The sequence below is a fragment of the Pyrgilauda ruficollis genome, unplaced genomic scaffold (genome assembly GCF_017590135.1).
Source record: "Pyrgilauda ruficollis isolate IOZ18807 unplaced genomic scaffold, ASM1759013v1 scaffold66, whole genome shotgun sequence".
NCBI lineage: Eukaryota > Metazoa > Chordata > Aves > Passeriformes > Passeridae > Pyrgilauda > Pyrgilauda ruficollis.
In genome coordinates this window covers 6450398-6475532 of record NW_024528377.1, presented here as the reverse complement: position 1 = coordinate 6475532, position 25135 = coordinate 6450398, and the positions used below count along the sequence as shown (strand labels likewise).

General features: G+C 40.5%; 1 protein-coding gene across 9 annotated transcripts in view; it reads right to left on the bottom strand.

Annotated features, from left to right (window-relative positions):
* The window catches only part of C2CD5 (C2 calcium dependent domain containing 5), a 57961-nt gene extending 33261 nt beyond the window's left edge, over nucleotides 1-24700 (bottom strand). For 3 of the 9 annotated variants that reach the window (XM_041484382.1, XM_041484381.1, XM_041484383.1), the window contains exons 1-5: nucleotides 15499-15626; nucleotides 12431-12629; nucleotides 9723-9874; nucleotides 6689-6883; nucleotides 4319-4404 (exon numbers count right to left, since the gene is read on the bottom strand). In XM_041484382.1, the coding sequence (XP_041340316.1) occupies nucleotides 4319-4404; nucleotides 6689-6883; nucleotides 9723-9874; nucleotides 12431-12629; nucleotides 15499-15505 (639 nt within the window). In that variant the 5' untranslated portion in view covers nucleotides 15506-15626. Of the gene's footprint in view, nucleotides 1-4318; nucleotides 4405-6688; nucleotides 6884-9722; nucleotides 9875-10829; nucleotides 10955-12430; nucleotides 12630-15498; nucleotides 15655-16155; nucleotides 16252-19594; nucleotides 19767-21153; nucleotides 21241-24534 lie in introns of those variants that run through there. The other 6 variants (XM_041484385.1, XM_041484386.1, XM_041484390.1 and 3 more) reach the window with 6 other exon arrangements.
* Between the last annotated feature and the right edge of the window lie 435 nt (nucleotides 24701-25135).

Genomic DNA, 25135 nt, shown 5'->3' with positions numbered 1-25135 from the left:
AGAACGAGGACAGTCTGTTACAGGAAAACATACCTAAAAAATATCAAAGGACTGCTCTGCTTGTAAGCTCTAAAAATAACAAGTAAGTATACATTTTTAAAATAAAACATAACAAGTGTACTTAAACACAAGTTTAAGTACAAGTTCTTAAAGATAATTCACTTCCAGTTCATAAGTAAAATGAAGAGTTAACGTTCAGTAACTACTCCAGCTTTTCATTCATAAAAGGGGCAAAGTAACTAATAATGACAATTTTTCAAGAGACATATGATGCAGTAAAAGTCTTATTCAAAGAAGCTGAGCCCAAACCTAGATTTTCATTGCTCCAGAGACATTCTGTGATATGTCTAATATATACATAATAGCACACTTATGGGGGAAAGGCAATAATTCATGTTCAGCAATTCTAAATGAAGAAAGCAAAAAAAAAAAAGATGAAAAATCATGCAATCATGTTTTGTATAACTGTAACTAATTAAATGGAACAAATAAACTCCATATTTTTATACGAGAGAAAGGAATCTATCCTGTACTTTCTCACATACTTGGAAAGAGTACAATTCAATCAAGCTTCTACCTGAACAGCACACGTGCTGCAGATTCAGTGAGGATCAGGCTCTCCCAGCAATACATGGCCTGAAAAGCCATCTTAATCTAAAGATGGTTTAAACCCAATGTAGGTTTAAAAATTAATACTTCAGGATTCTTGCCACCCTTCTTACAGGAACTCTTAGAACTTTAAAAACATCCTACAAACTTCAAGTTTCCTGGATTTTCATATTGCTTAAACTTTCAAAATTAAGAGGCAAACTTTGAAATCAGCAACCACAGCATCAATAACCAGAAGAAAAACAATCCCAAAAGCCAAAGCCTGCAGTTTTGCCTTGAGATGCAATTAACAAGCAGGAAGAGTTCAGCCCAGGACTCTGCCAACCTGCTTGACTGATGGGTCTCCAGGAGCAGAGATGGATTCTAGAGAGGATGCTGTGAAGATTCCCCCAGGAGGTTCTAACAGATTGCCAAGTGCCTTGCAAGTTATCACAATAGTCAAAATACTCAAAATACTGCCTTCCCAGGATGGCAGAAATGAATGAAGGAGTGTTCTGGGTGTGCCACCTCTATGAAATTCCACTAAGGCTTTACTACATTTACATTCTGTGTATACACACACTCCCATTTACACCGGGCTGAAGCAAAGTAAACAATGCTCCATGCTCGAAAGCTTGAGCAAATCCAATGTTTTTAATCTATATGGAAATTCAGAGGTTTTTCCACTTTCCATAAGGCTGTGTACTGCAAGTAACCTTAACGTGTTCACACTTCCACTTTGTCTGATTGCCTACACTAGAAACCAGGAGTAAAACTTCAAATAACAACTTGGTTTTATCTCAGTAAATACACCAATACTCCCAAGCCTGTATTATGACACATGAGAACATAAGGTGTTCTATCAGAACCTGACTCACTGAATCATTCTGACACAATTCTGTTAACAACCTCTCATTCCTTCTGACACAGATGGAACTCCACCAATTCATATAAAGACTTTTCTTTTTCTATTTAATCTAGAGTTTTTTAAAATTTTGTTATTACATTGCTCAAATACAAGTTCCAGCCTCAATTACATGTTGTAAACTGTAGTAGCTCAAAATTCTAAATCTACAGTTTTTTTCAGGGAAAATGGAGATTTCAGGGAAAACCAGATGCAGTTCCCATATTATAAATCCCCTCTATTACTGCAATTTGCAAAGGACTCCTTTACTTCAAGGTGATGCAACCATGAAGTATTTCAGTATATGACAAACCAGGATGATTTCCAAGCTACAGATGAAGATGACCAACCATTTTACCAACACCAATTCAGTACTCCACAGTCACTGATTGCACAGGCCATCAAAGAACTTCACTTTTAATCCTCAAAACTACACAGAGATTCTATAGCTGTGTTTGGGGCAAGTTTGAGAAGGTCCCAGTCAAATCCTCAAACACCTGCTCAGCACAATGAGATTGCTCAAGCTCTTGCAGAATGGAAAAACAGGAAGAAACCAGAATCTGTCCAAGTAGAAGTGAGAGACACAAAATACCACTGAGAGCAGCTTTTGGCCATTTCTACAAAAATATAGGCTAATTTTTTAGGAGTAGAATAACATCAAATTTTCATACTGATGGACATGCAGAATGTATTTTTTTAAATTAAAAATAGACAGAAAGACAGCTGTGCTGCAGTTAGTCTTGCTGTCTACAGATGTCCAGGGAACTGCTTACAGTTATTAATGTAAAATGTAACATGTGCCTGAGTTTCCCACAGCTGTATTTTCTACAGGTTTATTTCAGGGAAGAAATTGAGGAATATTACCCTTTTAACCAACTCTGTTCAGTTTGCAGTTATGGTTATTTAAGTAATATACATTACTTAAAAAAAACACATTTGGTTAAAAAAAGCTCTTGAGACATGCAACTAAATGAACTCATTTTAAGGTACCTTAGCATTACCACATACCAGAATAATCTAAGACTCAAAAGAACTATTTGAGCAACCTGGTCTCATGGAATGTGTCCCTGCCCAAAGCAGGGTGGCTGCAATAAGATGACCATTAAGGTCCCTTAAACTCAAAGTATTCTGGGGTTTTATGATAGCTCTAATACATGTGAAACTGCATTATATATACTGAATTTATTCTTCCTTTTCCCAAATATGTTCTATCCTAAGTAATCCAGAAAAGTAAGTGTTTATGTGCACTGTTTATGTGTGTCATACTAAAACAGACAAAATAACTTACAGATGTTATTCATATATACCAAAAGAGGTAACACCATAGCAAAACCACATCCCACGTGACATTTTCAGAAGACGGAATGAACATTTTTAATCAATTAACTGCCCACATGCTTTGCTGCTACATCACAATCACCATCAATAACAGATTCAACACGCCTCCATCCCATTTTACAGTATCTTTTTTCTACTAGACAATACACAGATCTTATCAAAATAATGTTCAAATAATTAAGGCTCTAAAAATACATTAAGGGCTCTTAATTTACTTTTTTATTGTCTTAAAGTTTCCTACGGAAATAAAAAGATCAGCCATGGAACATCTGAAATGCTAGCAAAATCAAAGGTAAACAGAAAAAAAGACTTGTTTTAAAGCATTCCTTCAGCCAAATTAAAAAATTAAAAGCAGAAAGCCATGGATTTGTATTCATACTTAAACTAAAAGGTTAACTGAAACGAACCAACATGCAAAATACACCGATCTAAAAAATGCTCTTAAAAACAACAAAGTTAAAAAATTCTGCATAAACAAAACCAGAGAGAAATCTGCCAAGCCTCACAGAAGGCCGTATTTCAGATGCTGCCTTGGAATGGCCCGGAGCCGAGGAGAGGGCCAGGGGAGGCACGCGGAGTTCCAGGTACCCGCCTGGCACAGAACCTGCGGGGCGACGCTCCCTTCGCCACGGCAGCGCACGGGACCAGGAGAGAATCATCCACTGGCTCCACAGGGCAGCTCCCCACGCACACTGCCCACCTGCAACTGCCCACCTGCTCCCAGCTCACTGCCTCAGGCAGTCAAACTGCAATGGATTTATTCTGAGGGCAAATACACCCCCATTTCTTCTTTCGACACACCTCATTATCAACATTTTGATCAAACAGTATATAGCTTGTAAAAAAAGTTGCAATTACTCATTTCAAATGTGAACAATTAATTAAAACCTCTATTTTCATCATATAGTCCACTCAGTATAATGACAGATGGCATTTTCAGTCCAATAGAGGAGAAGTTCAAATCTATAAATGCTTTTTACTGCTTGGCAAGCAGTTCAGGTTCAAGTTCCCAGTTAAAGGCTTCCTCCTACTCCATGAAATGGGGCACAAGGTATCAACTCCATTCCCAAAACCTGAAACTTTTCCCAAACTCAAATGGGATTTTCAACTTGTTTAAAGCTATGCCAATGTTTCTGAATTTGGCTTCTGTAAAACCTTTATCATCATGTCTTTACTCAAGTGTTAAACTTAACATGCACCAGTACCTTTCAGAGACCACACAACGGTAATCTCTCCCATAACTTCTTAGTACCACTGGAATTACTTGAGTGCTGTGCACAGTTAATTGCTCCACTTTTCCCAGTGCTCTAGTAATACATTAATATTTAAATAATTTCTGTATAAAAGGGCTATTAAATAGTCAACACTTGCAGTAAGTTCAGACCTAAAATTACATGTTTTCAAACAGAAAGTAACAGCAAACATTAACTTACTACAGTATCAATTTTCACTTCAGTAGACCAGAAATGGAAGTATAAAATGCCTTACCCTTTGTTCCAGAGCTGACTGAGTCTGTTGTCTTAAAAGAGTTTTAAACGGCCCCCCTTCTTTTCCAGCACTCCCACTGCCCATTCCTGAAGAACATCAGTACAAATGACATTCAAAGAAACACATATTATAATTTGTAATCCAAGGGTGATTTCAAAATAGATAAAAATGAGTCATTGAAAACAGTCAAATTATCCCATTCAATTTAATTTTTAAGAAAAAAAAGCATCAAAATTTAAATTTGGTTTGAGGGTTGCTCTAGGTTTTCCTTTTCACAGAACTAGCAGTGATTTTATAGTATTTGAACAAACCCCCCCGATCTAAGATTTTCTCCTGCTGTCAACCTGAATTAAAATCAACTTTAAAATATAAAAACTTAAAGATGTGGATTTAAAATTCTTTCTTACAACATATTTTTTTTTTTAAATTTTCTGGTTATGACTTTTTGCCTATGATTTAAATAGAGATCTAATTTTCACATTAAGTTTTTATATAACCAGATTATCTGCCCTTATCAAAAAGAGTCTCTCTGTCAGACTACTCTATAGTTGTGTATCTCTCACTAATATTATTACAATATTTTTATTGAATAGAAGTAATACAAATCTGGTTTTCAGAGAGTTTCAGGTAACTAAACCACCTTTCCTAACTACAAGTAAGAAGAGACTGTGCACATAATTACAGCAGCAGTTACACAATGCACGATGATCAGGAACAAGAAGAAAGTACAAAGGCAATGCATATCCTTTGACTTGAATATAAACTCTGAAAAAATTTACCAATGGTTTTACACTATGAAATACTCACTCATTGATTCATTCAAATAAGCTAGGGGCTGCTACTGCTCAGCATTTAAAACTACACTTATTTGGTGACGATATTGGCACACACATAACCCGCAGGTTATCCGCAAAGGAACAGGAGATAAACTCCAGTGTTGCTCAGGTGCTAACTCTCTCTTTCCTCCTTCCAGAGCTCCAGCTGCAGCCTCCCCTGCCACAGGAGGTCTGTGCAGAGGAAGCAGGTCAGGTGCACGAGCATCCTGGCTAGAGGATGCTCCTGCAGCAGCAGAGCTGCAGGCTGTGTCTGACGGCGAGCTGGGCTCGGTGTACACAGCACTGCAGCAAACACGGCTGTGCTTCTCCTAAAGCACACACAGTGCTGCTGGCTCACGTGTGCTTGGTAACACGTCATGCCTAAAACACATGATCATTGCCATTCCTTATGTCTCAGTCTGTCAGGGCTAGCATGACAAAGCAAAAAGGAGCCCCTAAGCAGCAGAGGAAAGCGGAGTGTAAAGAACAAAAGGGTGTCAGGAGCAGGATGAAATACAAACACCACAGTGCAAACAGTTAGAAATGAAGCCAAGATTTGCTTTCCAGAATTTGTAACTGATTCAACATGCTAATTCCTTGCTAGCCTTTTCCTTCTGATCAAGTATCTGGTAAGGATGAACAAGAGTGTAAATATACATTGAAGTGCAGTTATTTGTTTTTACCAAAGACTGGGAGATCTAGAAATAATACCAGACTTAATAATGTATGTAAATTCATTCCTAACTTCATTCATTCGTTTTCAAGAGTTACTAAGCTACCATTACCATGTAATTAGATATTAAACCACTACAATTTTCAGTGAGTATTTTTAGCTGTTCTTGGATAAGGAAACAAAACTATTAGTATCTGTATAGTCCCATTAAACAAGATTAAATTGCTTTTACTATTTAGCATGGATTCTAAACATCACTGTCAGGGACTATACAAGACTAAATACAGACAAACATAGCATAAATATTACACATGAAACAAACTCAAAAAATACAAACTAACCAAAAGAGTTTCTACAAAAAAGCGAAGTAATATCAACGACTATTTAATTGAAATCTATAAAAATAATCCATGTCAGTGAAATGAAAAAGTGGGCAGGAAAAATAAAAAGCATGGGCTTTGTTTAAAAGGTTAAATTAAAAAGCAGAGTTGGTAGCATCTGACAACCATTATTTCAGCAAATTATGAATGAATTCACGAGCAAGTGCAATGAGCGTTTGCTCCATGCAGAACAGGAGCAACAACGTGAATGAATGGGATCACAAATAAAGTGAATCATTTCAGTCCAATTAGCAAAGGATATTTTTCAAGAGTAAAGAAGTAATTCTGTAGCATATATGACATTGTTTCCAATCCTCTAAGAAGTTCTGAAGGTGTTTCAAGCTTCTAGGGCAGAGGTGAGAGATGGAAAGCATAGTCATGTAGCCAGCAGTTCTCAGAGGCTAGCTGAGCAAACCCAGGGTTATAGAAGCATCTGTGTGTTAATCACATAACAACATTTCCTCAAAAGCTTGTTTAAAAGGCCATAATAGATAGATCCTACCAGAAGCAGCCAGAAGCAGCTCTTCAGTGAAAGAAACACTTTTCCTCAGAACAACTGGGCTGACATGGCTAGAGTGTAGAGGTTTAATGCTAGACCCCGAGAGGAGGAGACAGGACTTTTTAAGATGTGGGGAATCACAAGAGAGTGTAGGGGAGCTGGGAAACAGGAAAATCCTAGGTCCCTGTGGGGAAGGTGCTGTGGAGGAAAGTAATAGAGACAAAGATGTAGATTCAGAAGATGACTAAAGAAACGGACAAAAGAAATCAAAATGAAGCATTTTTGTTTTCTCTAAATGAATCAACACTTACTGCAAATTATTCCTTGACATACAAAGAAATGGAATGACAATACAGCTCCACAATGTACATGAGAAGCGTGTTTTTAAAAATCATTACTTGATTAACTTTATTTTGAAATTAATTTTTTAGAGACATGGTAATTAAACATTTTAAATGTCAATCAAAATTTGATAGCAAATAGCATGGAGTAAAACCCAAACAACAGAGTCTCTGCACACACTTAATCTGATTACTTGCATTATCTCGGTAGAGAAGGTTGTTTTCCAAAGAGGTCATGCATATGTTTTATGATTTTCTAGAGTAATAAATCTTGAGAATTCTAAGTTCCCATCAAGTAAAGGAGTTCCCACCTTCCCCATTTCCTCCAAACATATGCCATGGCACATCAGAATGCATTATCTGATTAAAAAACACCATGCTTTGTGTCAGCCTGATCCTGTTCATTTCTAGTGGTATAAAACATATCCCTACTCACAGAATTCTAACTCCAAACCCAAATTCAGCAAATGTATTTATAGACCAGAATGGGTAACACAAGCACAACTGCATTTCACAGAAGACATCAAGGTAATATTCTCCAGATTTGGAGCTATTGAAAATTAGATGCTTAAGCAGATGCAGGTTTCAGCCTCCAGTGTTTTGTTACTCATACTGGAAATTGTGGCATCTGCACTGTTTCTCCAGGTTAATCTCCACCTCTGACACGTCAGCACACTAACTACCTGGCTGAGAAATAAAGAAGAATACAACATACTGCAGAAACAGCAGAAAATATTTTTTTCACATCAGCCAACCTGAATAATGGGCATCTCGAACCTGGTAACATTTGATGTGTCACATGAGGAGTCTGCATTTCTCTAACTTTGTTTAACTGCTAAGATCACCAACTTACACACTGAGATACGTGAGCTTGCTAAAAGCCTTGGGAAATGAAAACAGAGGTCTAAACATACACAGTAATTGTTAAGAACAACATACTGAATTCAGTATGCTATCAAAGTGTCTTCTGCATATCAAATTTTGGGTAAAAATAAAACAAATTACTCATGAGATGTTGCCCTTTTAATCTATTAAGATTCAAAATTGAGTTTGTCATAGCAAGATACAGCATGTTTAAATGTAACTGGAAAATCCTCTTTGGAGAAGTTTCAGTAGCAGAGTTAAAAGCTGCCAAAAAGACAGTGCTAAGAAGCAAAACTATGCCCACAGTGTGCTTTAACACTAGAAAGATATTTTTTAGCTATCTTTACATACTTGAAAAATCCCTCCAAATAAGAGGCACCAGTGACAATCTGTTTCAGTTCTGAAGGAACTGACTAAAGACAGGATTTATCCACCTCCCTGATATTGCCAGGAAATACGTCAGGCTGCTGCTTTCCACCCTTCACACGTTCCCAGTGAGTTGCCACATGCCCAAATGCACAACACTTACATCTAGAAAGATGACCACTTATGTTACATTTAAATCCTTGACATGACGTCATCTTTACCATGGAAAATCTGATCCAAAGAAACAGGTTTTCAAATATTCAGGAAGCCCAACACCTGAATTTGGGGTGCTCCCAAGTAATAAGCATCCAGTTATATCTGCAGGTCCTTTAAATGAGTGACCACCACAGGTTACCCAGAGGGCAGACATCCTTTACAAAGGACAAAAACTAAAGTGTGCTTTTTTTATTGCTTGTTTGTTTTAAAAACGGGACAGAGAAAACAGCACTAAGAAAGACAGCTTGCTAATTGGGAATATTTTTAACACATCTAGGGAATAAACTGCACAAAATATTTATTACAACTCCATTTGGCTGCAACAGTCAATTTATCTGCTAGGAAAAATTCTTGAAAGAAGTTCCATCAAGTAAAGCTGAATCAACTACCTCAATATGCTTAAAATTTGTCTAATTAAATGGAGCCAAGAATGTTCTGAGCTAAATACCACAATTTAAAACATCACTTGAAAACCAACCACACTTCTATAAACAATTCTACAAAATACCTCACCTTATCTTAGCAAAATTCACAGCATTGGTCATATAATGAAAAATAAACATACAATAATTCTTTGAGTTTTGCTGACATTATTACTGACATGATTCTAAGCACAGACTAAAAAATAAGGAGGGAGGAAAAAACGAGTTGAAGAAATTATGATAAAGCAATGGAAAAATAAAAATGCTTTTTGAAGATGGCTGGATTACTTCTAATGTAATTTAAGCTACCTCCAAAGCGTATGCTGTGTATGTAAAGCTATTTCCATACACCAAAAGAACAAAAAGACAGTGGCTGCTACATTTCTAGTTTTGAATTTGCAAAAGGGAGTTCAAAATTAGATAAATGTATGCAGTAAACTTAGGGCACAACACAGCAGGCTTGAAGGCTTACACAGTTTTAGTAACACCTTCCTTAACATATTGCGGTGAGAAATACACTCCTATGATCTGTGATATGAAATGGAGGAAATAAGGAAAAGGCAATTACTTAGGACTCCCTTCATGCTCTGAGATGTTTTATTTTGACTTGAGCACAGTTGTGTTACAAAAGTAATTTTCATGTTATCCAGGACAGTGGAAATAGAGGCAGGATTGAAACCCTGCAGAAACCCTCTAGAGCTTGAGGTGTGCTGTGTGAGGTCTCCAATTTTCACATCATTTTGATAACTTAAATGCCAAAAAGCAAAAGGGGTTGAATGAAAATATAAAAAGAGAAACACAAACAAAAAGTGGGTGGAAGTGCCTTACCAGTTTTGGGTGTCAAACTCAAATCTGTGTCAGAAGAAGAGGACTGTCGACTGTAGGACTTGGAAGGTGAAAAGGAATAGGTTTGGTTTTTCAGAGGGGTGGAGGGTCCTGATGAATATGTATTGGGATTGGGATCTTCATTGAAAGGAATCCTGCCAGAAGAAGGTGGAAACATATTCAGTAATCCTGTGCCAAAGGACCTGGCTGACAGCAGCATGATCCAAACACCAGGATGGGACTGGGGCAGGGCCAGCAGCTATTCCTTAGGTGCGAGGCTGGGAATGAGGCCAGAGGCAAAGAAATGCTGTTTTACCCTCTCAGCATCCTACAGACAGATGCTCGTCATCTACAATGAAACAATTAAGCCAAATGAAAGGCATGAGATGTGACAAAAAATTATATATATATATGCAAAATAAAAAAAAAATTGAAAAGTTTATGGCTTAAAAATCTGGTCAAATACACAATGCTTTGAGTTAGTTTAATATAAAGAAAAAATGATTTCAAATTATAGCTGTGTTTATACATATTTATACGCTTATGTATATACACATATGCATTTTAAGGTAAAAAAAAAAAATGTTTCCTTATCCTATAGCATCAGCAGCATGCCACAGCTAAAAACAGAGCAAAGAGGAGAATCTTTATGGGAACAACTCTATTGACAAACAGTTTATTTATGCACAGCTTGACTTACCTGCTCTCTAAAACCATCTCTTCCACAAATGGCACAGACCCTTCCTAGAACCATTTTAAAACCTACTGTATCTGAATTATGTTCGAAAGCAATTATGAGCTCAAATCAATGTTTCCCAGTTACACCACCTTATTTTTTAGTTAATGTCACAGGAAGCAAGAGCACGCTAAAGTGAAGAGTGTGGCTTTGTGGAAGAGACTCTGAGGCATCTCCAAGAAACTATCCTGCATTTGCTCGAGCTGCAGCACTCTGGGTGCTTCTTCCCTGGTAACAGCAGGTGTGTCCATGAGGAAAGGAGGGAGGAAAGACGGTAGGGCGGTACCTGCCTACACTGCCTGCCTGCCTGCCCTTGGGAGCACTGTGCCTGTGGGCTGCCTCTCCCCAGCTGTGGAGTGTGAGCAGTCTCGTACCAGTGTAGATGAGAGTGGGAACAGACACAGAGAAGTTCTGAGTGAGCCGTGAGCCAGTAGCAGTGTGAATTGGGCTGTTGTGGGTCGAGCGGCATCCATGGCTCGGCGGGTGAACCAGCGGAGACCTGAGAGAGTTTGCAGCCAGGGCGGAAGAAAAGAAAACAATACATACAAACAGGTTGCAAAGTTACGTTATCAATGACTTCAGGGAGGTTTAGATAGAGGAGAGCTCTTACTCTAAGCAGACTCTAAGAATTCCAATTCCTAGCATGCAAGAGTCCAGATGAAATAAAAGCAGGGAAAGGAACAGCTTAAGCACTTGCTTGTGACTGCATCATTGATTTCTGGCAACAGGCCACCGAGTTAGTAAAGCCAAGAGTAAGAAGAATCAAATTAGTTGATTTTGCTGCCTTAGAGAAACATTCCCATTTTTTGAACTGAGACAATATCCATCACTGACTTGAACGTGGGTAATTTGGGAGGTGGAATTTCCACATTTTGCTGCAGAGTGAAAGCCACTGGTTTATTTATGGGTGCTTTTTAAGTTGATAATTACCAGGTCTACCTTATTTGTTTTTAAACACCATGCTGTTGCTCTATGCTGCACTCTATCCTGAAGTTCTTTTAAACTTTAATTTTTTTAAATCAAGACAAGTCAAACAAGCTATGCCATGAAATAGAAAGCAGTAATTTTTAGAAGTGAGCTCATATTTTGCAAAATTTTGCAGAGCAATTGATGCCTGCACAACAAAAATGCCTCATCCCTATTGCAGTGACACAACAGTTCAAGTTAATGAAAATGGCTACTTCAATGAATACATCTAGAAACACAGGATAAGTAATACACTTCTGGGTGCAGTTTTTTCCTTCCTGTATTGCTCTACCAAACAGAAAATCACTGATTTATCCATGCAAAAAAGTAACAACAGTTGAAAGAAGACTGCAAGTATATTCCTATTAATTTCTATGCATATCAAAACACTGCATTCAAACTGTTTGGTGCTGCAGTACATATGACATAAATCACACAATTATAGTTCTCATAATTAAAAGATTTCTCTGCAAGTTCACTGTCTACCTGTTTTGCCACAGTCCTTCTTGTTTTACAACAGCAAAAAGCAAAGCACACAATAAAAGATGAGACCTCTTTAGGGTCGTTGTCTCAATCACAGACAGAACGACCAGAATTCAAAATTTATCTTCTATTATATGCTTATAAACATTTAAACTTGAACCAAAGTTGTATTTGTGAGACGTCCTCACAAAAATGTTCATTGCACAAACAGAGCATCAAAGCAGAACTAATTACAGTTAAACTGGTGGATCACAAGCCAAGGATATGTACTACTATTGCTACATAAATACAAAGAAAGTCATCTTAAGTAAGAACTACCACTCCAGCTTCTACTGAAATAACAACTCATCCAACCTAAAACATTCCAGAATTGTGGAATAAAAAACTTATTGCAGACAAATAAAACTACAAAAGGAAAACAAATTCTGGGGAAAAAAAGAAATCACTCCGGTTATGAAAAACTGAATGAGTATGAAAGGAAGAGAAGTGAAACTTGTTTCCCTACAAGCTACTAATTCATACTTACTCCTTCATTTCTTTGGATGGGGAGTTACATGCAGGTAAAAATGCTGATGTGTTACTTAATTTATCCAACGTGCAGGCTGTTCCTATGGCTCTCACTACGAGTCCAGACTCTCCCTCCAAATCAAAACACTGCAAATAACCAACAACAGCGTTTCCTCTCATTTCAAGCACCTTCAAGCCAATCTTCCTTTGCAGTTCACCTACAAAACAAAAGGTAAAGAGCCCAGGGTTGCAGTGAACTTCCATTCTCTTTTGTGGTCTTTGATTCTGACGTCTTTGAAATCGGTATGAACAGGCATCTGCAATGTCTTCATTTACCAATTTAGTTAAGCATATTTCAACTTAACTCCCACCTTTTGCCCCTCTACTGCAAACCAAACACCAGCACTCCTAACTGCACACTAGGACTGAAAGATTGTGACTGTAAGGAACTGGTCTGCCATTGATGCTTTCTTAGGAGGACATGATAAAAAATGAATGGCTCTGTGTAGCTGGATTGCCTTGGTAGTAACTCAAGTGGAAAATATCATCTCTCTTCTTACAAAAACAAAAGATCTCCAAAATCCTCTGCTAACAAACCAAAAAACCCTCACCTTCACAAAGGATGGCTTAACAGTCCTAATGTCACTGCTGCTGAGAAATCAAGTGGAATGAAATGGTCAGAGAATCACAGAATTTCCTGAGCTGGAAGGGACTCACAAGGACCATTTAAGTCCAACTCCTGGCTCTGGTTTCTGCTGCTTTCTTGAAGTTTGATTCTAAAATTACCAGCACAAGTTACTCTTGTAAACTTCTTAACTGAAACCATGCCTGAACCACTCTTGAAAAACCCCTAGGGTTGAGATAGAGTATGAAAGTTTCTTTTTAAGTTAACATACAATGACAAAGATCTGTGAAACATCCTGGCTCACCCTCAGAAGTTACAGATTTCAAGATTCTTTATGTGTGACCACCAATAACAATATTGCAGTAGCACACATTTTATTACATGAGGTGAAACAGTATTCCTGTGAGGACTTTTGGGTTTTTATCCTCTTATCTATGCCATGAATAAAATCTAGCAGAATATTTTATCCACCTGCACTATTTATGCATAGCAAGAATTATACATATATGGATTCTATAAACTAATATGGGGGCTACATTAACAAAAATGTCCTCATGTTAATTATGACAACAGTTTATTCCACTTTTCCCCTCACAGCATGCTGGTCTTTCCAATGAAGGTATATCTCTACAATCTTTTATGTTGCCCACTTATTGAAGATCTCAAGGACACCTTCCACTGTCCCAGGTAGCTCAGAGCCCCATCCAGCGTGGCCTTGAAATCTTCCAGGGATGGGGCAGCCACAGCTGCTCTGGGCAGCCTGTGCCAGGGCCTCCCCATCCTCACAGAGAAGGATTTAATCCCAATATCCCATCCAAACCCACTCTCTGTCAGTGTCCTGTCTGTCCAGGCCCTTGGGAATAGTCCCTCCCATCTTTTTTGTAGCTCCTTTCAGGCACTGGAAAGCCACCAAGGTCACCCCAAAGTTTCTCTTCTTTAGGCTGAATAATGCCAATTATCCAATTCTTTCCTCAGAGGAGATGCCTGAGAAACAATGAACCAAGCCTGATTTAAAGGAAGGGACCCACAAGGACCATTTAAGTCCAACTCCTGGCTCTGGTTTCTGCTGCTTTCTTGAAGTTTGATTCTAAAATTACCAGCACAAGTTACTCTTGTAAACTTCTTAACTGAAACCATGCCTGAACCACTCTTGAAAAACCCCTAGGGTTGAGATAGAGTATGAAAGTTTCTTTTTAAGTTAACATACAATGACAAAGATCTGTGAAACATCCTGGCTCACCCTCAGAAGTTACAGATTTCAAGATTCTTTATGTGTGACCACCAATAACAATATTGCAGTAGCACACATTTTATTACATGAGGTGAAACAGTATTCCTGTGAGGACTTTTGGGTTTTTATCCTCTTATCTATGCCATGAATAAAATCTAGCAGAATATTTTATCCACCTGCACTATTTATGCATAGCAAGAATTATACATATATGGATTCTATAAACTAATATGGGGGCTACATTAACAAAAATGTCCTCATGTTAATTATGACAACAGTTTATTCCACTTTTTCCCTCACAGCATGCTGGTCTTTCCAATGAAGGTATATCTCTACAATCTTTTATGTTGCCCACTTATTGAAGATCTCAAGGACACCTTCCACTGTCCCAGGTAGCTCAGAGCCCCATCCAGCGTGGCCTTGAAATCTTCCAGGGATGGGGCAGCCACAGCTGCTCTGGGCAGCCTGTGCCAGGGCCTCCCCATCCTCACAGAGAAGGATTTAATCCCAATATCCCATCCAAACCCACTCTCTGTCAGTGTCCTGTCTGTCCAGGCCCTTGGGAATAGTCCCTCCCATCTTTTTTGTAGCTCCTTTCAGGCACTGGAAAGCCACCAAGGTCACCCCAAAGTTTCTCTTCTTTAGGCTGAATAATGCCAATTATCCAATTCTTTCCTCAGAGGAGATGCCTGAGAAACAATGAACCAAGCCTGATTTAAAGGATGGGATGGGTAACATGCACACTGTATCTGAAATAGTGCAGATTTGCTCACATGCTGCAAACAGTTCAGAGGGTGAAGTTCATTACTCTGAGTCAAATTTCTAGTGAGACTCCTCATATGGGTTAAGAACATCTCGGAAAAAGTTTCACAGGTTTTGACCTTGCTAAAAGCAACCAAAAATTTAGGCAGCCGCATGGCCTGACCAAGAAGTGATAAAAAGCCACCCCAAAAGCCAGTCACGCTGTCCATTGGCTAGAAACACAGAACAGTCAGAAAGAGAGGGGACTGTGGGGGGAAGCAGAACGAGAGCAGCACGGTGCGGAGCTCGCCGAGGCCGTACCTGACATGAGTGAGATGAAAAGAGAGGGGACTGTGAGGGAAGCAGAACGAGAGCAGCACGGTGCGGAGCTCGCCGAGGCCGTACCTGACATGAGTGAGATGAAAAGAGAGGGGACTGTGGGGGGAAGCAGAACGAGAGCAGCACAGTGCAGAGCTCGCCGAGGCCGTACCTGACATGAGCGAGATGAGCCTCTGGCGCGCCTCGTTGGACGCGCGCGGCGTGCGGATCCTGTCGATCCACTGGTACTCGGGGTCCTCGTTCACCACCAGCTCCTCCACGAAGCCGTGGATCACCACGGCCCGGTAGCACTTGGGGATGGACGTGGCTGGGACAGACACACACAGCACAGGGGTCAGAGGCACGGCTCTCAGCCAAGGACAGCAAGAAAAGCCTACAGTAACACGTCAGAAGGATTTCAGAAAGTTTTCCAGGCAATTTTCTGTGAAAATGTGGACACCCCCGGGAAGTTTTGCTCATGAAATCATGGAACCCTGTACAGATAACTGTCCAGTGTACCAGTTACAGCATGTACCATATGAAAACTTCTCACTTAGGCCTCTTTAAAAGGATATGGACCCAAAATAACACCACGTTGTATGCACAGGCACTGAAATGCAACTTATGGATGTTTAAAAATCCCATCAGTTATTTACGTTCTTTTGAAACATGAACAGTAAAAATGTGTTAAAAAACAAAAGCAATTTGTGTCAATGTTGTCTCCACTAGGTTTATGCAATGAGCTGGTAAGAGAAGGGAGACAGAAGAGGCATAGAAAGGAAAGGAGGGAAAGCATTTTTGTCCAAATAAACTTGTTTCCTCTACTTACTGCAAAAAAATTTGACTCCACAGGATGACTGCCTAAATCTGTTTAAATCATTGAAGAGATCTACTTTCACCACTACGTTGATCTCCCCACGTATACCTATCAATAAAAAAACATGAAATACCAGAAGTTATAACACTTTAACCGCATCAGTACAAAACTAGCCCTAGAAAGGATTTCCTGTTATTAGTAATCAATGCCAGAGGAGCAGGACACCACAGCCTTGCCTCCCAGGTCTGCTGCAGAGGCACTGGCTCAGAGGAAGCTTCGAGGTCTGCCAAGCCTGGGAGGGTGCAACAAGGAAAGCAACGCTCCTCAAATGCCTATCTGCACCAAGGAGAACTTTATAAGATGGGAATGGGCAAAGAGCAGCCACCAGCCTCTTGACGCTGCAGCGGCCTCTGCTGCAGGAGGTGCTCTCTCTGCTCAATTTCCTCCCTGAAACAATTTCAAAATTGCAGTAAAGCTCCTCTCTGAAGTTCAACCCAAGGAGAAAGATTCATGTGGTTTTCCAGAACCAAGAAGTGGCACAGGAAGTGTTTGCAAAACACTTTAACTGTGACAAGAAATATAGGAAAAAAAAAGGTATTATAGCTCTTTTAGACAAAGGTTAACTTTCAACTATGATTAAACCTTACTATAAATGGAATATTTTCTAACACAGAACCATTCCTTTTGACTTTCACTTTCCTGTTCAGAGCTTTTTCTTCTTTTTCCCCACCCCGTAACAACCACTTCACATATTATAGGTTCTGACATATTGAGGACTAAACTTCTTGGCGAGTCTGATCCCTCATGTCTTCAGAAGCCTTTATCACATCAGCATAGGACACCGAAACAGCAGCACTGCTGTTCAACTCAGACATTACTGCAACAAAACCAGCTGCATCTCCCTTCCCAAATGCCAACAGAGAGAAGCCTTCAGTTATAACAGAAAATGCCTCAGGGTTATCTATTTTTACAAACAATCATGGTCAGGTGAAAGAAAAAAATTCATACAAACTTATAAACATTTTTTATTTATTCTTTTTTAAGGAAGCATCAGTGCTTGCCAAGAGTCAAGATAATTGAAATCTAGTGCTATGAGCATGAAAATATAAGAATTCCAATTTTACTTACACTGAAAAAAGCTGTGAAATACCAACTTATCTAGAAAAATACAGAGATATCTAACTCTCTCTAACCTACCAGCTGTACACATCCTACAACAAGTGTTTGCATAATTTAGCTCCAGAAGAAAATGTGTGATAGGAAAATGTGCACAGGATAAAAAGGTAATTAAAAAAACAATATTTTTGCAATATTTCTTAATATTTCCATTTGCTACAACTGGTTTAAATGCAAAAAATACTGTGCATCACTTGTGATGAGCATCTGGTGAACACCATTAATTACTTCCCAACAATGAGTTATAATTAGCTTTGAACATCATTAGGTCATTTAATTCACCCTGAATAATGGACAAGGGGGACAATGGCAGTCACAGAGATGTTCTGCACTAAGGTATCCAAGCAGCAAGTTCATTGCTCTAAAATGACATTGGCTCTCTGAGACAAAAGCTGTGCCATTAAAATCAAAAGCAAAAATATCAGTACCTTTATTTTCTCATACCTTCAAGACATTCTGATGAAATCCACCTAGCACTGAGAGCACTTACTGCAGGGAAAAGGAATTTCATCCTGTTGAAGATCTCACATCCTTGTCCCTTCATCTCAATTGAAGTTTATCCCAAATTCCAGGAAGGCACACTTCAAGCAACCCCAGCAAAAGTACACTTGTTTAGCAAGCATGTGGTAATTGGACAATAAGTCTGAGTCTTTTTTGTAATCTGAAATTTGCAGTAACCAGTGAGTATTTTTTCCCCTTGTCACAAATCCTACGGGAGGCGTTCTGCCAAGCACCAGTCTTTACTCCCCTGCCAGAAATTCTCTCATGTCAAAAATAAGGGAAAAAAAAAGCCAGGAAAGTAGTTTTCCAACTCCAAAGCTGAAGTGATTACAAATTTCTGAAGACAGTTTACAAGACTACAAGAAGCAGATTACGTTTCAAAAAGGCTGTTTTAAATCAGCAAAGCTTACCATGAATGGTGTCATAAATTGGAAACCAGCCCGAAATGACGGTGGCTGCCTCGCTGTAGAGCAGAGGGTCGATGTCTATGTACACTTTGCCAATGGCATCGTTGGCACTGTACGTGTCGTGGTCGAGAACTGTGATCTGGAGAGGCTCATCCTGCAGCTCCTCATCATCCACCTGCAAAGAGATATTAACAGACATCCGTGTTTAAAAATGTGCAGGGGAACACTGCTGAGAAACAAACGCAGAGGAGAAGAGAGCCAGTTATGGACAGTGACCTGACACAGACAAATCTGTAATGTCAGCTTCCTGAAGCTAAACAGCACTTGGTTTTATCCTTCAGAGACTGGTGAGATCCTGGAAACAGAGCTGTCACTGGGAGAAGAACAGAAAAGCACAATTACAGAGATTATTCATCTTAAAATTCCACAATATTTTAAGTCACACTTAGAATATTGTCCACCTATCTCCACAATACTCACTGATAGATAAATAAATAAAACAAGGAAGAAAGGAAAAGAAAGAAAGAAAATTTAAGATAAAATACTTCAGAGGACTATTATGCTCTGAAGTTAAGATTATGGTCTTCCCATTACTGGCCAGTGGCTTAAAAGCAGATTATTTTACACAGCCTGTGGTAAAAGCTCAGTAATTCTACACATGCAATTTCCTAAATGCAATAACCCATCTACAGATAACAACTATTTTCTAATTAGCTTTGAACATCATTAGGTCATTTAATTCACCCTGAATAATGGACAAGGGGGACAATGGCAGTCACAGAGATGTTCTGCACTAAGGTATCCAAGCAGCAAGTTCATTGCTCTAAAATGACATTGGCTCTCTGAGACAAAAGCTGTGCCATTAAAATCAAAAGCATCATTACCTTTATTTTCTCATACCTTCAAGACATTCTGATGAAATCCACCTAGCACTGAGAGCACTTACTGCAGGGAAAAGGAATTTCATCCTGTTGAAGATCTCACATCCTTGTCCCTTCATCTCAATTGAAGTTTATCCCAAATTCCAGGAAGGCACACTTCAAGCAACCCCAGCAAAAGTACACTTGTTTAGCAAGCATGTGGTAATTGGACAATAAGTCTGAGTCTTTTTTGTAATCTGAAATTTGCAGTAACTAGTGAGTATTTTTTCCTCTTGTCACAAATCCTACGGGAGGCGTTCTGCCAAGCACCAGTCTTTACTCCCCTGCCAGAAATTCTCTCATGTCAAAAATAAGGGAAAAAAAAAGCCAGGAAAGTAGTTTTCCAACTCCAAAGCTGAAGTGATTACAAATTTCTGAAGACAGTTTACAAGACTACAAGAAGCAGATTACGTTTCAAAAAGGCTGTTTTAAATCAGCAAAGCTTACCATGAATGGTGTCATAAATTGGAAACCAGCCCGAAATGACGGTGGCTGCCTCGCTGTAGAGCAGAGGGTCGATGTCTATGTACACTTTGCCAATGGCATCGTTGGCACTGTACGTGTCGTGGTCGAGAACTGTGATCTGGAGAGGCTCATCCTGCAGCTCCTCATCATCCACCTGCAAAGAGATATTAACAGACATCCGTGTTTAAAAATGTGCAGGGGAACACTGCTGAGAAACAAACGCAGAGGAGAAGAGAGCCAGTTATGGACAGTGACCTGACACAGACAAATCTGTAATGTCAGCTTCCTGAAGCTAAACAGCACTTGGTTTTATCCTTCAGAGACTGGTGAGATCCTGGAAACAGAGCTGTCACTGGGAGAAGAACAGAAAAGCACAATTACAGAGATTATTCATCTTAAAATTCCACAATATTTTAAGTCACACTTAGAATATTGTCCACCTATCTCCACAATACTCACTGATAGATAAATAAATAAAACAAGGAAGAAAGGAAAAGAAAGAAAGAAAATTTTAGACAAAATACTTCAGAGGACTATTATGCTCTGAAGTTAAGATTATGGTCTTCCCATTACTGGCCAGTGGCTTAAAAGCAGATTATTTTACACAGCCTGTGGTAAAAGCTCAGTAATTCTACACATGCAATTTCCTAAATGCAATAACCCATCTACAGATAACAACTATTTTCTTTTAGGACTGAGACAGCTATTTAACAAATTTTTGTGTTCAGTGTCACAAACCAAGAATTAAGTTTGCTAACTGCAATGGGATGACTCATCTAAGTGTTTGCAGAATTGTGATATTGCCTTAGGGCACGGTAAATGAACCAGAACTACACATTCAAGTGTTTTAATAATTAATTTATTCTAAACATAATCCTCATTTTCGAAGTAGTCAAAAAATGAAAGAAACATGTAAACATTGTTCAGGGCATAATGTCAAAGGACATCAACAAATTAGATCCTGGAAAGCAACAAGCAATTACAGGAAAATGCTGAGTGCCCTCATTATTACATAAGGAAACGAGAAGAGAGTGTCCAACAATTGTTGTCCAAGCTCTTTATTTTGTAATCTTCACACAGGAATTTTCCGTTTTCTCCTTTGCATTATCTTTGCGACCAAATGTAAGACTTCAAATACCTACTAACTTTCCTTGCTCAAAATTAAAAAACCCCACCAGAACAGCGGTACTTTCACATGTATGTATTTATTTACAGACAGTTGCACTGATGGCTGTGCTGACCAAGGCTAACCCCGGCTGCACCTCCCCACCTTCAGTGCAGTGCTCTCTTTTCCAGCAGAACGACACTGAAGCTGGATCCAGCCTGGCAAGCTTTTATCTGCACAAACACTCCTGAGAAGCCAGAGACGCCCTTAGCAAACAAGGAGCCACTGGAGCTGGCTCTGCTGAGAAGGCTTTGTGCATGTAAACACAAACACACTTCAGTGCTCACGCTCTCTCTGCCGGAAATGCAATTGTTTAATTAAGGCAGCTAAACCAGAGTGTCTATACAGTTACAGGCAAACTCTTAAAAATACTTACTTCAAATTTGAACCACTCAGAATTCCACTGAGGATTAAGTGATTTGGGATACACGTCTGTCTTGAATGTTGTATTTCCAAATTTCACCTGAAAACACAAACATTCAATTAGCAATTACAAATATTAATACAAAAAACCTGAAACTCGTTTAATTGACATAGGCGAATAATTTCAAATACATATTTCAACAAATAATTTTGTTTTCACTGAGTGGCTTTTAAACTCAATTTACATATATCAGTATCCACGTGTCTATGACACTTCCAATCAATCTCTCTCTCATCCTGTCATACTACTAAAATTGTTTCTTTGCCTCCTCAGTCATTTGAGAGGCAAAAATATCACTTATATTGGCTACTCAAAGTCACTTTACATACACTCCTTGCCTTCTATAAGGAAAAATATTCTAAATGTTGGTAGTTTGTGACCTATTACTCTTCTCTCTAGGATTTCTCAACCATCTTCACTGAAAATTGATTAAATAAATGTAAAAACAAGTTGGATTTGAGATATATAGAGAGAGGACTACTAGAAATTGAATGTTTTCCATACTCTTATTGCACCATCAACCACATAATAACCCACTTCAGCAGTACCCATATGGTCTCTGCAGGCATCTATTTCAGGCTAAGCTCATTTGGGTTTTGTGGGGGCTTCTTGTTTCCTTTTTTTAAGTGAAACAATTTCTGTGATGCTCCATCTATCAGGAAGCCACACAGCACAAAGGAAAAGCCTTTATTTCACTGCAGCTTTCATTTCAAACCATTTCCAAACACATGCAGTTCTCTGAAGGCTGCCTGCACCTCATCCCAGCCACTTACAAACACTCAAAGTTACATTTTCAAATTTATTCAAGATTCTTAAGGAAAATAATGACTAGGCAGATAGAGAAGAAATGCTGGAGTTAGAGGTTTTGACAGCTTTTACCTTTTAACAGGCTAAAGGCATTTTGGAAACTGAACTCAGGCCTGGATTTGAGCAGTGAGTGTGGTCCTGCCCGAGGCAGTGTGAAGTGACCACCGGGTACATCTCAGTAGCACAGCGATTCTTTGGCACAGGGGCAATCCCACTGGCTGAAGTACAGTAAAGCACCGGCTGAGCGACCAGTTAAACACCAGCTCTGACTGCAGGGCTGCCGGCACCCAAGGGCCCTGAGCTGCACCCAGCCGACCTCAGGCGTTATCCCGGGGCTAAATCAGCTCCCTCGGAGCCCCGGGCAGCCAGAACTGCACTCCCCACAGCTCCAGCCAGCTCGCTGAGGCTGCACAGACAATAAAACTCCACACCGCTGCCCACCGTGCAAAGTTAACAGCACGTTTATGGAAGAAACGGCAATAAACATTCTGAGCTGGGGCAAGGATCACTGTGCTCAAGCTACTGAAGCCCAAGTTTTGCAGAACCTGGGCCAAGTAAGAGCTCTTAAGTCTCTCCTCATTCTCTTTTCTAGTTCCAAGTTTATATTGCAGTATTTAAGAAGGAAATTTAAGGTTAGTAAACAACTAGAACCTTAACATGTGCTTTTCGTTCTATTTAAGGAAGAACACATTGGAAAGTTTCTCAGCAATCTCACACAGAAAAATGAAACAATAGTTTCATCTCAACTTACTTTGCAATAAGTCTCACCTGCTGCGTTGCCTTCTCCACACACGGAAAGGGAAGTTACTTCACACAGCTCCTAATTAACAATCCTAGAAGCAAGGCCCCCATCTGTGTATTTCTACACCCTTACCTGTGCCAGGGCACCCATGGAACTGCACATCAACCCAGCCAAGCAAACTGATCTTGATGAAAGTGTCTATTTTCCTTTTCTGCTATGCTAGTGTTTTACTACATAATTCCAGCAATCTGCTTTGCTACACCGACAGCAGGGCTGGGAACAGTGACCCACAGAAGAGGAGAGCTGTTTCTCCTAACACAGAGTAAAACCAGGCCAAATGAAACTCGGGGAACTGCATTTCCTAGCCCTGTTCTCCCTGTCCCCTGGTAGCAAGCGTCAGAGTTGTTGTAATTTTAGACTGGATTAACAGGCAGCCTACAAGAGAAGCTTTTAAAAATTAAAACCTGACCACTGAAACAGCTGACAAAACAGTGAAACCTAGGTTTCATGTAATAAAATAAAATTACGTACAATTTCTGCTCCACTGAAAGGCTGAAATACATCCTCATTTACCACCAGTTTACTCTCCCATTAAGCAATGCCCTTAGAGTCTAATGTCACCCCAATTTTTAAGCACCAAATTAAATCACGACTTATACACCCCAAATTTACTTTTGTATTAACATTATCATATTTTCCAGAGTATACAGGTCTAGAAAGACATTCTGTCTTCCTACCTTAATTCTAGCATCGTGCCAGCTTCAACCACTCTTTTGTGGCACACCTCAATCACTATTTGTGGCACAAGACACGCATTTCCAGAGCACACCATTTTTAAATAGTTCTGATTTTTCTCACAGCCTAAGTCCCGAACACATGGAATGCTTCTGAAATGTTCTAAGTCATTCATATTGGAAAAAAATGAATCAAAAAAGACAAGGATCATGTAACAGAAATCATAAAAAGGCTTGGTTTGGAAGGGACCCTAAAGTCCACCTCGTTCAAACCCCCTGCCATTGCTCAGAGCCCCATCCAACCTGGGCCTTAAATAACTCCACTTATTTTGTACTTCAGCTTGTTTTACAATCCCTTCCTGAGAAGGGCCCTACATATTGCCTGCAAACTACGTGACTGCAAAGAAGGCTGAAGCTAGATACTCTGGGTGCAATGAAGTGATTTAAACACGCAAATAATATTAAGTACTTATTGACTAAAAGCCCACTTTGAAAACATTTCAATATTTCAAATGTTTTAAAAGGAAAGATGAACGTTGGCCTCAAAAGTAAAGCCTGTACAACCACTCGTATATTCAATAACATAACTGATTTAAAGGCGATTTTATTACTTCGCCATCCTCCTTGCAACACGTCTGTCTAACCAGAGACTCGGTTAGGCTGGAAATGCCCCCTGCGATCCCCGAGCCCAGGCTGAGACCGACCGCAGCCTCACCACGGCACAGAGCCCTGAGCGCCGCGGGGGACGGCGGCTCCACAGCCCCTTCCGATGCCCGATCAGCCTTCCCGGGCAGCCCCTTCCGATGATCGATCACCCTTCCCGGTCAGCCCCTTCCGATGATCGATCAGCCTTCCCCGGGCAGCCCCTTCCGATGATCGATCACCCTTCCCGGGCAGCCCGTTCCGATGCCCGATCACCCTTCCCGGGCAGCCCATTCCAATGCCCGATCACCCTTCCCGGGCAGCCCCGCCGCTGTGCCGCTCCCCGAGCGCGGCCGGGCCCGGCAGGTGCCTCCCCGCGCGGGCCGGGCCCGCTCCCCCGCCACCCACCTCGACGAAGGCGTCGGTCAGGTCGCTGGCGCGGTCCATCACCGGCAAATGGCGCCCCGCCACGATCTTGACCTTCAGCTTCCCCGGCATCTTCTTCCTCCCGTGCCTCCCCTCTCCTCCTTCTTCTCCTCCTCCTCCTCCTCCCGCGGCCGGAGCGACAGCGCGACCGCGCCTGTGCCATGAGCGGCGGGCGCCGCCTGCGCATGCGCGGCGAGCCGCGGCCGCGCCGTCCCGGGCGGCGGGAGCGGAGCCGCGGGAGCTGCCGGGGCCGGGAGCGAGCTCGGGAGAGCAGCCAGGGCATCCCCCCTGCCGGGGCACGGCCTCCAGGGCAGGGCACAGGGAAACGTGCTCCGGGGGCTTGGGCTTCCTGCAGAGAGGGACACAGCCCAGCAGCTGTTCCAGGGCTCTGCCATTCAGTGTAAGGAGGGTTCCTCACGTTGAGATTAAATTCCTTGTGCTTCACTTCATGGCCATTGCTAAACTCCTTGTGCTTCTCTTCATGGCCAGCGCTCCTTGTTCTGCCGCTGGCACCAAGTCTAGCACCAAGTCTGCCAAGTGTAGCGCCGTCCTCTCGGCACCCATTTGAGACGTTGACGTGCAC